At 40.9% G+C, this 13,941-nt stretch overlaps 1 protein-coding gene across 1 annotated transcript; it reads right to left on the bottom strand.

The window, feature by feature from the left end:
• Positions 1 to 268: 268 nt before the first annotated feature.
• On the bottom strand, positions 269 to 11,633 carry LOC128378221 (heparan sulfate glucosamine 3-O-sulfotransferase 6-like). Its single transcript, XM_053337667.1, has 2 exons — positions 11,113 to 11,633; positions 269 to 887 (listed from the first exon to the last, which is right to left on the bottom strand). The coding sequence occupies exons 1-2, from the start codon at positions 11,631 to 11,633 to the stop codon at positions 269 to 271; spliced, it is 1,140 nt and encodes a 379-aa protein (XP_053193642.1).
• Between the last annotated feature and the right edge of the window lie 2,308 nt (positions 11,634 to 13,941).

Genomic DNA, 13,941 nt, shown 5'->3' with positions numbered 1-13,941 from the left:
TGGTTTAATGGTTTCTTAACCGAGCCATTAACTATGTATGTAACTTGCATATTAACAGCACCTTGTCCAGCTTCTACTCTGCTAAACAGCTCCTGTGCTGCATGTCATGTTGATTCCACTGAGGCGGACTGGTCCAAAGAGAGTCCCAGCTGGTGGACTTTGTATTCCTCTACCCCGTCCCTGAGAACGTTAGCCCTGCAGAGCATTAAACAGTCTCTACAGAAAGAAAGCAACTGGCTTTTATCTGGGCTATGATAGGATCCTGCTGTTAGTCCCAGCCGAAGTCTTGTCCACTCATCTGGTAGAAACGCTGGTTAAAGGGCCTGTAGAAGTCTCTGAGCCTTTGCAGGACCTCAGAGGGGATCTGAGGATGGGGCCTGCCCTTCGACTTTCCAAGGCACCGAGGCCTGCTACTCCCCTCAGGCTTCTTCAAGCAGGGAAAACCTTTGGTCTGATTGAAATAGAAGTGCTTGTCTGAAACAACCCTTTTCAGTCCCAGGAAGTCCTGAACCCGGCCCATCTCCCCAGCCGGATCTGACACCAACCGCTCACCACTGACAAAAAGAAAATGAGACAGGGGAAAGTGCTGGAGCCAGTTCTCCAGATGTTTGGCATACAGGCCGATGCGCACGGCACTCCACGTGGTGTCAATCAGACCTGTGGAGGAGTTTTTCAAGGCCAGACTCTGGAAGGACGGAAGACCTGGGTTCTTGGACAGCGTCTGGGTGTAGTCAGACACCGCCCGCGTCACAGGATCCCTCACCACCACAATCAGCTTGGTTTGACAGTTCATAGTGCAGACACGACTGGGAGCCTCCTTCGTGACAAAGTAGCTGGGGGTCTTCTCCATGGTGATCTGACCATCCAGCGTTCGAGGCATCAGGTTCCTGAACGAAAAGAAGAAACTCTAATTAATCTCTCAAAGCCATAATTGTAAAAACTTTTTTCAATGCACTACAATCCACCAGTGGTCATTTTATGTTTGAAAGCTTTAGTTGGGCCTGCACATTTTAAGTTTTTTGGCTACCATGGGGCAACAAAATAACTGAGCAAGGAATGTAAGTCCAACAATCACCCTGTTTTTTAACTCCACTTTGGTCTCTACTAACTCCTGAGGGAAATACCTGGCTTGTTAACAGTTTTAGCCACTATTTTCACCAACTAGTTGCTAATTTTTTCTCAGTTGGTTTACCAGAGCTGATTACACTGCACTGAAAAGAACATCAAGAGATATCTTAAACACATTATACAGTACATACTATATATTAAAGCACCCCAAAACGTGCATGATTAAAGCTTCACACACTGTTCTGTGTTTATGTACGAGGGCCCCTGACAGCCCATCAGAGTCTCATTGCCAGGCCTGCACAACAGTACCATGCACTCGCTTTGGGCCTGATGAGTCAAAACCACAAAGCCTCAAGAACCACTTAACAGCAATTTCCTACATATCCCCCCCTCCCCTTCTTCCTGCAGGAGCAAAGTGTCCCCCCCTTCACCACCCCTCACTTCCCCTACGGGTTCTTACAAGGACCCAAACAGACCAAAATCTGCAGGAAGTGCGACCATGATGGCTAACTGCTGAGCTCAGCTTGTGTGTTAAACATATGGCTGCAATGAGGAGAGATGCTGTGTACCACACACTAGTGAAAAGATGTGTTGAATTACGCGTTATTACATTGTGAAGATGGAAAGTAATCGAGTAATCTTAACTAATCTATAAACTACTAATCAAGTCATTTATCTTATATTGCATATTTAAAGTCTTCTATATGCATTTTCTTCACTACTTTACAAACTTAGTGGACCTGCTGCTCTCTAATTTGATGGCAAATAGCTGGCTTTGTGTGCATTGTGGGTAACATGGTATTCAACAGACCTTGCATTCATTCATTTGTCCATTTCTGACATTGACGGACTGTGTGAGGCAGAGCTGTGGTGAATTTGAGTTTCAGGGAAAAAATGTTTTGCATGAGAATGGCATGATGAGCAATGTTTGAAACAGCAAATGAAGGTTCTGTACTTCATTTACCCAACACGTCTTCTAGTGTTACTGGAAACAGGGAGCTTTCATGTGGTTTGCTGTAAAATAAACAAGTAATAGAGCCTCTGTGCTTTATTCGTTTCAGACTGGATGTCTGTATAAAGTCCAAATTTCAATGACAAGAGGATTTTCAAAGCTGCAGATGATGATGATGATCATTCATGGGAAATTTATTTTAATTTTGCCAGTTATTCTAAGGAAAGTCTCTGCGGTCAAAACACTGATTTGATGATTATTAGTCCCACTCTTTGCTTGTTCAAATAACGACTGGCAGCTTTTAAGAGAAAAAAACAACAACAGTGAAAGCAAGAAATTGATATTAATCATTTTTTTTGATCAGAGAATAATATTAAAACTTTTTTCTGTGGGGAAAGATTGACGAACCTCACTTAAATTGTAAATTAAAATGAATGTCTTGAGTGCAGTATGCCAACATTATTTATTTCTGAGAGAGAGCAGTATTAACTGATTTTTTGGCCACTTGAGAACATTGTTGGGAACAAGTTGGGAAAACAAAAGGTAAACTGTGTGTTATCAGGTAGAGACATTTGGTCATTGCATAACGGTTCTTGTGGAGTGTGTGTGGAGAGGGAAAAAAAGCCCCTGTGTACGTTTCAAGTTTCCCCCCTTTACTTAAAGTTTGCTTAAAGCCATTTCAATCCAGCCCATTAAATGATTCCCATATTAAAAGACCATTAATTGATTATTACCCAACTACAAGAGCTGCAAATGGCTTATCCCTGCCCGTCTGTCCCCTGTTTATCTGTGTCTAATCAATATGTCTGTCTCTATATGACAGATTGTTTGTGTGTGTGTGTGTGTGTGTGTGTGTGTGTGTGTGTGTGTGTGTGTGTGCGTGTGCGTGTGCGTGTGCGCTTCAGTTTGTGCATATATACACATGCATGCAGGAGAGCACAGAGGTGTCAGTATTTACTGATGAGAAATTGAGCACCACCCTCCCAACCTTCGTCTTGTCCATAGTCTTGGATTTGTCCTTCAGTCCTTCACACAAGTGTCACTTCAGTAATTGACCATAAGTTGTCTTTCTATCCTCATGAATAGTTAATGAGTTGTGGCTTCCCCCCAACTCTCCTCAGGTCCCTATCACCCTCATCACAATCTGTCTCATTATCAGAGAATCAATAATAGCCATTTACTATCATAAATCTGTTCCTGTATGTGGTGTCAGGAAAAATTGTAAACAGATCAGGGATGATGAATTTCTTGTCAATTTTCTCATACATGCAAATCTATTGCTGTGTGATTTGTAATTTACAAATACACCTTTTTCATTGGGAAAATACCTTTCAGCCTACTCTCTTCAATAAGTAACTCAGGTCTTGAAGATGTTTTTTTTTTTTTTTTTTACTTATCCTTGTATTGGAAAGCCTTGCTGACTGGCCACATTAGTCTGGAACTGCCTGCTGTTAAAAGGATGTAGCGCTTTTCCTCCCTGAAGTGCTATAGTGCTGATTACATTACTGATATGTTCTGGCAGTCTGGATCAGAAGATTAAATAGCCTACTAACTGTGGCAACAAGGATGTGGCCAAGAGACTTCCTGCCCCTGAGATTGTGGGGTCTCTTGCTGCAGCTATAGCCCCCGTAGTGCCCTAACAAAAGGGCTAATTGTAGATAAGAAAATCATTTAAATAATCTTAATTATCATTTTGCTTTCTCAAATAAGAACAGATACAAAATTCAATGAGTTATTATATTCATCTACTTGACCGTCTAGCTACTGTCTTGCTGAAGGAAAGAAGCCTTCTGCTTTGGCAGACATCTCTTCAAAGAGGTGGTGAAAAAATCAAGGTCGTAAAAATGAGAAAGAAAGCAAACAACAAACTAAAGGAAAACATTTCCCAGCAGCACTGCTGCGCTAAAAGGGACAGAAGGAACCCCAGGGCCACAGGCAGCCAGTCAGACTGAAGAGTGTGGGAACTTGCCTTTACACCTCCATATGCTGCTGTTGTCTTCAGACCAGAAAACAACAAAAAACAAGTTATTTTTCTGTGACATGAAGGCTAGATGACACATAGTGTCTGAGACACCACACTTGTATGTGCTGGTGTGTAAAACATATTATAACTCTTTTGATTAATGATCAGAAAATAGAGCAGTTTAAAGAAATAGTTTGACATTTTGGAAATAATCTTATTTGCTTTCATGACGAGTTAGATTAAAAGATTGCTGCCACCCTTGGCTGCTAATTTATCTTAGTTTAAAAACTGGAGACAGCTAGCCTGGACTAAGGTTCACTAATTAAAGTTATATCTTGTTTGTTTAAATAGATACAAAAACCAAACTGTAAACATTTGCAATTTTATTGGTTGGCTATGTGCCACCTTGATGAATTTTGTTACAAATAGCAGCCAATTAGTTTAGCACAAAGAATGGAAATAGAGGGAAACAACTAGCAAAGCTCTCTCCAAAGATAGGGTGGATTTTGTTAGGCCTATCAGCACCGAAAAAGCTCACATACCACCTGTGAAACCGCAACTTTCGGATTAAACAAACAACATATAACATGTTAATTAGTGAGTTTCTGAGTTGCTGGTATGCAGGTTTATTTTAACCTGTGGAAACTGGTCTTTGGCCATTTTACTCATGGTAATGTGTCTAATTGTCATTTTTGATCTTTAATTGTTGTCTTGACCAGGAGCAGTTGCCAGGCAACAAGGGGAGGCTGGCTAAGAAATAGCTATAGAAATAAACATGTTAATCCATGAAATCAGTGATCTTTTTATCCAACTCTTTGTAAGGAAGCAAATAAGTGCAGTTCCTAAAAATGCCTCACAATAGCTGTAAGTATAACCTGAGTACACAGCCGTGGCAAAGCATGAAAGTTCATCATATGAAGACGCCACTGTAACAACATAATATTACCCAAGACTACTGGAGGACCGTTGCCGTCCTGCTGTCTCCATGTTCTTTGTCTAAACAGAAACTTGAGCAAGCAAGGGGGCCTCAAAGTGTCACAGACATCAAAGTTGGAAAGAAATAGATATTAATGTGTATAATACCAAACGTAGCCTGAGGAGGGACTTACGACTGAGCAACAATGCAATAAACAACATGTCACGACAGCCAATGACACAGTGTCTATTAAAGTCATATTCAACTCACACACTACTGAAAAAATACTTGATGCAGTGTGTGTCCCATAAGTGCCTGGAGGTGAATTTCTGAGGCTTTTACTGACACACATCACCTCTCCATAGGCAGGAAGAGGAAGTGGAGAGTTAGGTCCCTCTGGGAAACCACATGACTGGTAGAACGACTGTTGCCACCCACAGATTTTAAATATAATCTTATCAGATAATTTTTTCCCCATGAATAATGATGCAGTAATGTAGTGAGAGTAGGGCTTTCTCGACAGGAGGTTAGCTGAAGTGCCATGCTTCCACAGAGATTATAGTATTTTACATTTTCATCTTTGGTGGGTTACAGCAGGATGCCACCGGAATGAGTATGAATATGTGTGTGTTGTGGGTGTGTGGGTGGGTAGGGGGTAAAATCATATACATGTGTGTATGAGAGTTGTGTATGTGGGAGGGTTTTCTATAAAGGATTGCAATACATTTTGTTGGCTGATGGCTAATTAGTGAGTAGCATTGCCAGTCTCAGTTAGAAATCGGATGTGATGTCAGTGATTTGCTGGGGAGTTCAGTTATGGTCTCAGCATTTGGCACATGAAAGAAGCAGAGGCACATTTAAAGGTGCTGATTTGGGTTGGGTATTTTATACAAAAGTCTCCTTTCTATTCACAAAATCTCTGTGGATGGCAATGTTGGTCTGTCGGTTGGCTCCACCACTTTGGTCCAGACTGAAATATCTCAACATCCAAATTTTGACACATATATATATGATGGCCAGGCGATGAATTCTAATGATTTTGGTGACCCCTTGAGTTTTCCTCTAGTACTACCAGCAGGTTGACATTTTTGTTTCAGAGTTGAATTTTCTCGCAGCTTTTGGATTGCCATAATGATTTTTTTCCAACAGACTTTCATGCAACCCTCAGGGTGAATATTTATATCTTTAATGATCCACATAACTTAACCAAGAAATAATAATGAAACATAATATATAAATATAAATATATAATCACAGAATAATTCAGCAAGACTATGACTTTGAAATTGAAGCTAACTTTCAGTACTGACACTAACTTCCAGTACTTATGATACTCGGTTGTACTCCAAATGTATTAATATGTATTTGCCAATGCTATTATTGACATGATCATGATGTACATGATGATATCATTTATAACATTTATGAGAATCAGACTCAGACATGTTCCTTTCCATTTATAGATCAGGTTAGATTCAAACCATTTAATTTTTGATTAAGTGTGATAAAGAAATTGTTTCCCAGAGGCAATATGGTTGAGTTTCCATTGGATACACCCGTCGGTTTTCAACCTCATGTTATTCTTTTCTGGAAATGGCAGTGCATCTGAGCATGACTACCAAGCATCTGAAACATTTCATTTTGGACGAATGAAACAAAACCATTATTTCTTCACACAGCATTTTCCTCATTCGCTAAGTACAGAACTGAGCAAAAACGACATGACTGAAACCTCCTCAAGATTTTACAGGCGTCCCCAAAATGGACCACAGTGCACCTCAAATTATTATAATTCCCACCATATGGGGTGTGAGTGTGGGCCTTTTCAAACCTTATAACACCAGCAAGACCCAACTCTAGCCAAAACCCACCCATTAAAACACACTGCAACTCAACACTACAGAGACCACTTCCTGGTCTGTTACACCAATCAGTTGCGCTCAGCCTCTATCGCTAATGGCCTCAGGGCTGGACACAGAACGAGGTGTCAGGAAAATCACCCTCGCTCTGGAAAGCGTTGCACTAAATGTGCACTAAAACAAGTCCACTTTCACCATTTCAACTGTCAAAAATCTAGACCGACACAGTAAGTGTGCCAATCTGGCCCCCTGGAAACTGAAATAAAACAGGCATGACTTTAATTTAAGTACAGCACAGTACATAACAACGCTGACTCACAAGATTAAACATATAAATAATGGAGGTAAAACTAATGATTTAGTTCCACCATACAGCAATTAAACACTATGAAATTGAAGAGTAAAGTATATTCATTTTCAGTTATTAAGTATACAGTCAGGACTAATTTATATTCACCAACACAGCAGCATCATTAAAATAGTGAATAGCACTTTCCGCTCAAGATTAAATATTGTGCAGTCAATACTCTGTCACGCCTCATCAATGTCTTGAAATATGTCTTTAATTGTCTTTTAATTGAATATATAGGATTTCTAGCCTGTATGGTACTGTATAACCTAATTTACACATAGTAATATAACACATTTTCTTTAAAATAAGAATTAATATTTATTTATACAGTTAATCAGAAAAATGTGAAGGGTCAAGGAACATTTTTATGTTTGTGGTTGAAGTAAAAAATTATGATTTTCTTCCAAATTAAATATGTATTTAAGTTTATTCTCTATATTTTGTAACATCCATCTAGTTGAAAAAGTTACAGCTAGTTTGAGCTATTTGTAAGATCTGGATTAATAGAAAAAGAAAATATAGAAGAGGGAAGTTAAAAAGATTTTGTGGATTTATTAGCCGTCACATTTCTCATCAAACAAGATTGGTCTAAATAACTTGATGTTAAAATAAACATATTTAAAGTGACATATATTATCCTCTACAACAGCAGACATGACCCTTATTTTCACCTGTTGTCATCACCTTTTTATCATTGTCTACAGATATGTCTTTTTAAAACCAGTGTAATTTTCAGCAGGGCTGACATTTCTTGTTGCCCTTGTACTGCTGCCCTTAAAGGACTTACTAAACATACTATATTTCAATAGCAATCCAATCAGGCATGGCCTTTGGTGTCAAGACTGTAGGTCAGCCAATTGACAAGCTTTCAAATATCAAATATTGATGAGGTTTGCGGATTGGCGTTTTTCCTCAAATCAAAATGCAGAAACGATCTTAAATCAAATTTTATGGAGATTCAGTTTCTAGAATTTATTATTTTGGACCTTAGATCCAAAGCTGTGTAACGGATGGTTGCAAGTGCAGTGTTCATCTCTTTTAATTTTTTTTTTAACTGCTTGTTCTGCTACACGGCAACTAAAACAAATGTGCTCATTTTAACGTCATCAAGGAACTGAAGATATACCAAAAAATGGACAGAATTCATGAGTTACTCATTCCAGTCCACGTCATGGTGATAAACCCATGACAATCAGAACCATTGTGCCATGGAAAGCTGAGGTTTTTCAGTTTTCTGCGGCGGCTCTCAAGTCCCATATGAAAGCCATCACTCCATGAAGTCCCCTTAAAGCCATAAAACAACACAGAAAATCATTAAATCTTTGCTTCATTTTCAATGCATTATTTGTGGCTTTTTCCATTCCCGTAATGGGCTCATGCACACATGCAAACAAGAAGATGGGACAGAGACAGACGGGGTGAAGGAAAGGCAGAGAAGACTGACTGGATCGCTCGGATAAAAGCAATGGAAAACACACACATGACTGAGGTCTAAGTTTGTCTTAAAGACGATAATGCTGTTGGAGCAACACAACAGGAGGGCACTGCTGTGTCTGTGAAGTGCCTCCAGTATGCAGATCACCTCTGTTTCCATCCAATATCTGACAGGAAAGACTGTGCAATATATGACAGTGCCCGACACTCATCCATCTGCTAGAATCGCATCCAGACCGTGCTTATTTCTCAGTCCAAGACACGTGGAACCAGACGAACTATCACAATACATAAATTGTTGTCAGATATGCTAATCCAAGACCATGCGTCTTTGGCAAAGGCAATGTTTCTATATCAGATTCTGACTCGTCTGCAATGATGAACAATGTTCTAATTTGGAGGCTTTTGAATACATTTTTATATTGATGGTGGCAGGCAAATATCATACAATCAATAAAGAGAAGCAATGTAGATTAATTTGTGCTATATTAATGATACAGTGAAATATCTATATCCATATTTATGTTTGAAATATCCTGTTGACCTGAGAGTAGCAGATGAAGTGAGGAAAAAGAAAAAATGTCAAAGGTCAAGGATGTCTTTCAGAGCCTGTCATGCACAGCAGCCCTACTGAATCAGTGAGTAAGTGAGTAAGTGAGTAAGTAAGTGAGTGAGTGAGTGAGTGAGTGAGTGAGTGAGTGAGTGTGTGTGTATGTGTGTGTGTGTGTGTGTGCGCGCAAGAGCGTTTGCTTCCAGATGTGAGTTGACCTTCTGTATTAACTGACAATCAGGTGAAAGGGACTTGGTTGCACCACATGGATGAGTTCTTTCTGTCACTGACACACACACAAGCACACACACACACACACACTCAAGAGCCACTGCTCTACACCACTTCCAAGCGGCTTCTCTGTGGGTCGCCGCAAATGACAGAAAACAGATTTTTCCAAGATTCGGTGACAACAGGAGAATCATCTTTCAGTGATTTCATCCAGGATCACATTGTTGCTGTCTCTTTTGTTCTATTAATCCTTCCAACTCTTGTCCACCTCCAGTTTCAGCTAAGTTCATGTCTATGTAAAATCTCCAGTGTTAAACCCCAGTCATAATGTTGGATAATGCTGTTTGAGATATTATGGCCATGTTAGTTTTGCTGCAGCATCACAGCAGTAACAAAACTACAACATTAAAGCATAACAGCTTTACAGCTCTAGTGAGGCTAATTAAAACACACAGAAACACACATAAAACATGCCCTGGAAACACCAGGACTGCCACAGGTATTTCCACATAAAGACAACCTATAGCACTCTAAAAAAAATAATAAAGAAGGAAAGGCAGATGGGAGAGGAAAATGAAAGGGTGAGAGAAAGTTGTGAGAAAGGGCGTGGAAAGGTGGACATATGAATTGAAAATGCGTTATCGAGAGACAAGAGAAGTGTTAAAGAGAGGCATAAGGGAGCAAAGTGCTATGTGTGCGTGTGTGTGTGTGTGTGTATGTGTGTGCGTGCGCGTGCATGCGTGTGTGTGTGTGCTGAGAGAAAAAAGAGACAGGATGTATAGCACCATGCTAAAATTATCAGCTGTGAAAGTGTTTCCATGTGTTAGTTAAAACGCAACTAAGGGGGGTTCAAAAAGAAACTGAAGATTAAATTACACGTTAGTTTCAGGCCTTTGCACCATCTTGCTGGTTTCTCACTTCTTTTCATCCTATAATGTCTTGTTCGCTCCTTATGGTACCTAAATGATATTTTCACGCTGCCATGCTGAGACGCTTGAGCTCAGTTGAGACTTTCTCCGGGAGCTTGTAGAACATCTGGAGATGATCAGGACCAGCTTCATCCAGACCCAAATCCTACTTTAGGGCCTTAACTACACTTAAATGATAGCTCTGGTCAGCCTGGTCACCCCAAATCAGCTGCTGTAACTACGACAGAAGCCCAAGAACATTTTTTGGACTTCAAAACAGCATATGACATGGAGCAGAGGCCATCTGACACACACCATGCCAGCATGATATAATTGTGTCAATCAGGTTTATTTGTATTTGGAAAACATACTGTTTTATCACTGTAATGTTCTCCTGAATGGCTTTTTTGGCACGACCATTCAAAGCAGGGTGTAAATGTTAATACACGGATGTCACATTGAAGTGTATAAATGGTGTTTAGATGACTGTCGAGATGATGAACAGCTCCTCAGAGACCCCACTAGCCTTTTGATCTATACATTTGCAGTACACATGAGAGAATATTGGCTTATGGTGATTTAAATACATCAGCCAGTCAGAGCAGAGCCGCTCCAGCACTTCTGCACAGGTGACTGGATGTCATCAGGGACATCAATGCTGCTCATCTGACCCTTCAGCCTGCCAGCCTGCCTCCATACATCATTATTTTGAAGAATTCATATTCTTACTGTGACTCATAACATGTCTGTGGCATTCAATAGTGAATTTATGGTGAGCCTCAAAAAATTATAACTCATATTTATGAGTGTGTGTGTGTGTGTGTGTGTGTGTGTGTGTGTGTGTGTGTGCGCGTGTGTTCGTGTGTGTGCGTTCCCTACCTGTACCAGTCCAGTCCTCTGTCATAAAACCTGTCGAAGAAGTGAGGCTCGGCACCGACAGCTCTCACGTCGGGATGGATGCGGAGAAACTCCAGCAGGGCGCGGGTTCCTCCTTTCTTCACACCAATTATAATCGCCTGGGGGAACCTTTTGGACCCGAATGTGTTGGACACAGGGATGCCGTTGCTCTGAGCGCTCTCCTTTGTGCTGTCCGACTCGTTGGGTGCCAGCTGTCCCGGTGCGTCCACCTGCTCTCCCGAGGAGACTGTGCGGTTCCGGTGAGACAGCCCGTCTGGGACGAGGCGTGGTGATGGTCGCAGGTCGCCGAGAATGCGGTGATGATTGTCCAAAATGTCATAGTCTAAGTTTTGTTGGTGATATAAAGTTCTCGGAGCGGAATCACAAAATCCAGTGAGGCAGTAGAAGAAGTAGGTGAAGATCAGGACCATGGTAAAAAACACCGAGACTTTGGACAGCGCTTTTCCAAAGTTGAGCCTGACTCTGCATCCACTACATCCCATGAGTTGATCTCCTGCTCGGTGCCCAAGGGCCGAAACATTGACAGCATGCTTCTCCTTCCTGCATTGATCGGAGTCGCTACTGTTGAATGTATCTTTTGGAACCTGTTGCGTAAAAGTGAGGCATCACATTGGCTCAGTGGATTTGTCAAAAATGATCTTCATAATCTTTGTGTACTTATTTTTTCAGGAAAGATTTGTCCAAAATGTCATGAAATCCTTTTAGGAAGAGAAGGTTTTGTCATAAACAAATTTAAAATGATTTGCAGTCTGATGAGACTTCACAGCCTGCTGTATCTGAGCGATCTGAGCTCCACTCAAGGTTTCTCCGCTTCTTCTCCTACGCCCTTTTTTTCCCCACTGAGTCTCCACCCTTCTCTCCTCAATAGGATAAACATGCCTCATGTGGAGATCAACTTCATATAGAGGCAGAGTAGCCAATTTATTTACATATGGCAAACATATTTTTAAAAAAGTTTAAAAAGTCTTATAGGCTAACATAGTAGCTATCAAAACATGAATGAAACCCAAATGAGAAAACATAATTTTTTTTTGAGGTCTGTGTTTGGTGGTCTTTATTGCATTAAAGGGATTATTTGTATTATTTGTAATATTTGTAATATTTGTGTTGTGTGACATAAGTGACTCAATTTGTCATGTTTGAGGAGCGTGTTGCCTTACAAAAACAGTTCTGGATCACTTTAACCTGAACTGAGATCATCAGTGTTTTACATATGTAAACTGACCCCATAGAGGAAAATCCTCCATGCCCCTTTGAACCCATATGATAGATGGTTCAGTCAGCACTGTGAATAAGAGAAGCCCTCAGGATGTCTATCCAAAACCTCTTGTACTCTCCCTGGGACTCAACACTGAATCGGTACTAGTGACAAGTCCCCCGACACAACCTCCACAAACAATAGGCCTGAAGTGAGGAGGGGGGCTGTGACTGCTCTACCTCCATCCCATAAATACAGTATCTGGGGATGGCTGTGTCACCTTTGAGGCTGTACAGGAAGGATCAGCAGCGGGATGTTCCCTCCGTATAGAGTTTCTTCTGGCAAAGAGATGCAGTTCAGACTTTGAACCTGACTAACACACCAAGGGCGACTGCCTGAATGGATGAGAGGATAGAAAGAGAGGGAGGAGAGGGGAAGGGGATGAGGTAGATAATCTGTCTGAGAAAAAGTACGTGCACACACACATGCACACACACACACACACACACACACACACACACAGCTTCCAGCACAGTAATGAATTTGGCAAACTTACCGCATTGGCTAATTGAGGATTTTAGTTTTCTCCTTATTTGGCTCTATTCCTCAATATCCTCAGAGAAAACACACTGAGAGAGCTTGGTTAAAAAAAAAAGCTTAAGTGAACCTATAAACTTTTCAAAGTTAAGTTTTACAAAGCCTGTGAATGCAATTTCCTGAGATGTTAAAGCAGTTTGAAAAAAGGTGCTCAAACAAATGCCTCACTGGATAATGTCATGACCCTGGCAAATATAGAATAATGATATGTTTTGAAGCACAAACAGCCATTGTAAACCCATCCAAAGAGGGGCCAGCCTGGCACTGAGGAATTCACAGCTTTGGAAATGACTGTCTGCTGGCTAGCAGGCAGATCCAGTCAGAATGAGGTCAGGACCCAGCTTTTGCTTTCATCAGACATTTTATTTGCTTTTCCCTCATGCTAATTGCTCCATTTAGAGTTATCCTGACAGGTTTGGACTCAGAAATATAAACAGTGAGATTAAAGAAACAAACAGGCTGCAGCAGTGTTGAGGAAACAAGTTGTGAACTATGTCTGTATGTATGTATAGGATTGAGGTTGTCTTTCTGTTCATATGTTGCACGCATGTCCATGTGTAGGCATTTATGCATGTATGTGAGCCATCTAGGCCATATCAACTGTCGCACCTGCAGGTGTGTGTTGTTGCATCCCTATGTGTGTGCCGCTGATAGAGCTTTCCATAGTCAGAGGCCTGCTGATGGCATGTACATGTGTCAGCCATTACAGCAAATCCTCCTTTGCAAAAGCAGAATGATCCACTCTCATTTTGTAGTTTCCAGTATGAGGAAGAAGATGTAGGCCATTTCCAATAGCCGCAAAATCCCTAGCCAGCAGAATCCTTGCAGCCATCATGACAGATCTTTGAAACCATCCAGGAGATATCCATTCAGCAGTGCAGAGGCATTGAGCCTTAATGCTGTTATCGTTTTTGGACTTAAAGGAGAGGTTCACAGTTTTTCCAGATCTGTCTTAAAACAACAGTTAGGTGCACATATGAATACTGAAATAGGTT

The sequence above is a fragment of the Scomber japonicus genome, chromosome 18, assembly GCF_027409825.1.
Source record: "Scomber japonicus isolate fScoJap1 chromosome 18, fScoJap1.pri, whole genome shotgun sequence".
In the NCBI taxonomy this organism is placed as follows: Eukaryota; Metazoa; Chordata; class Actinopteri; order Scombriformes; family Scombridae; genus Scomber; species Scomber japonicus.
The sequence above is the reverse complement of the archived record's forward strand: the minus strand, read 5'-3'. Positions and strand labels throughout refer to the sequence as shown.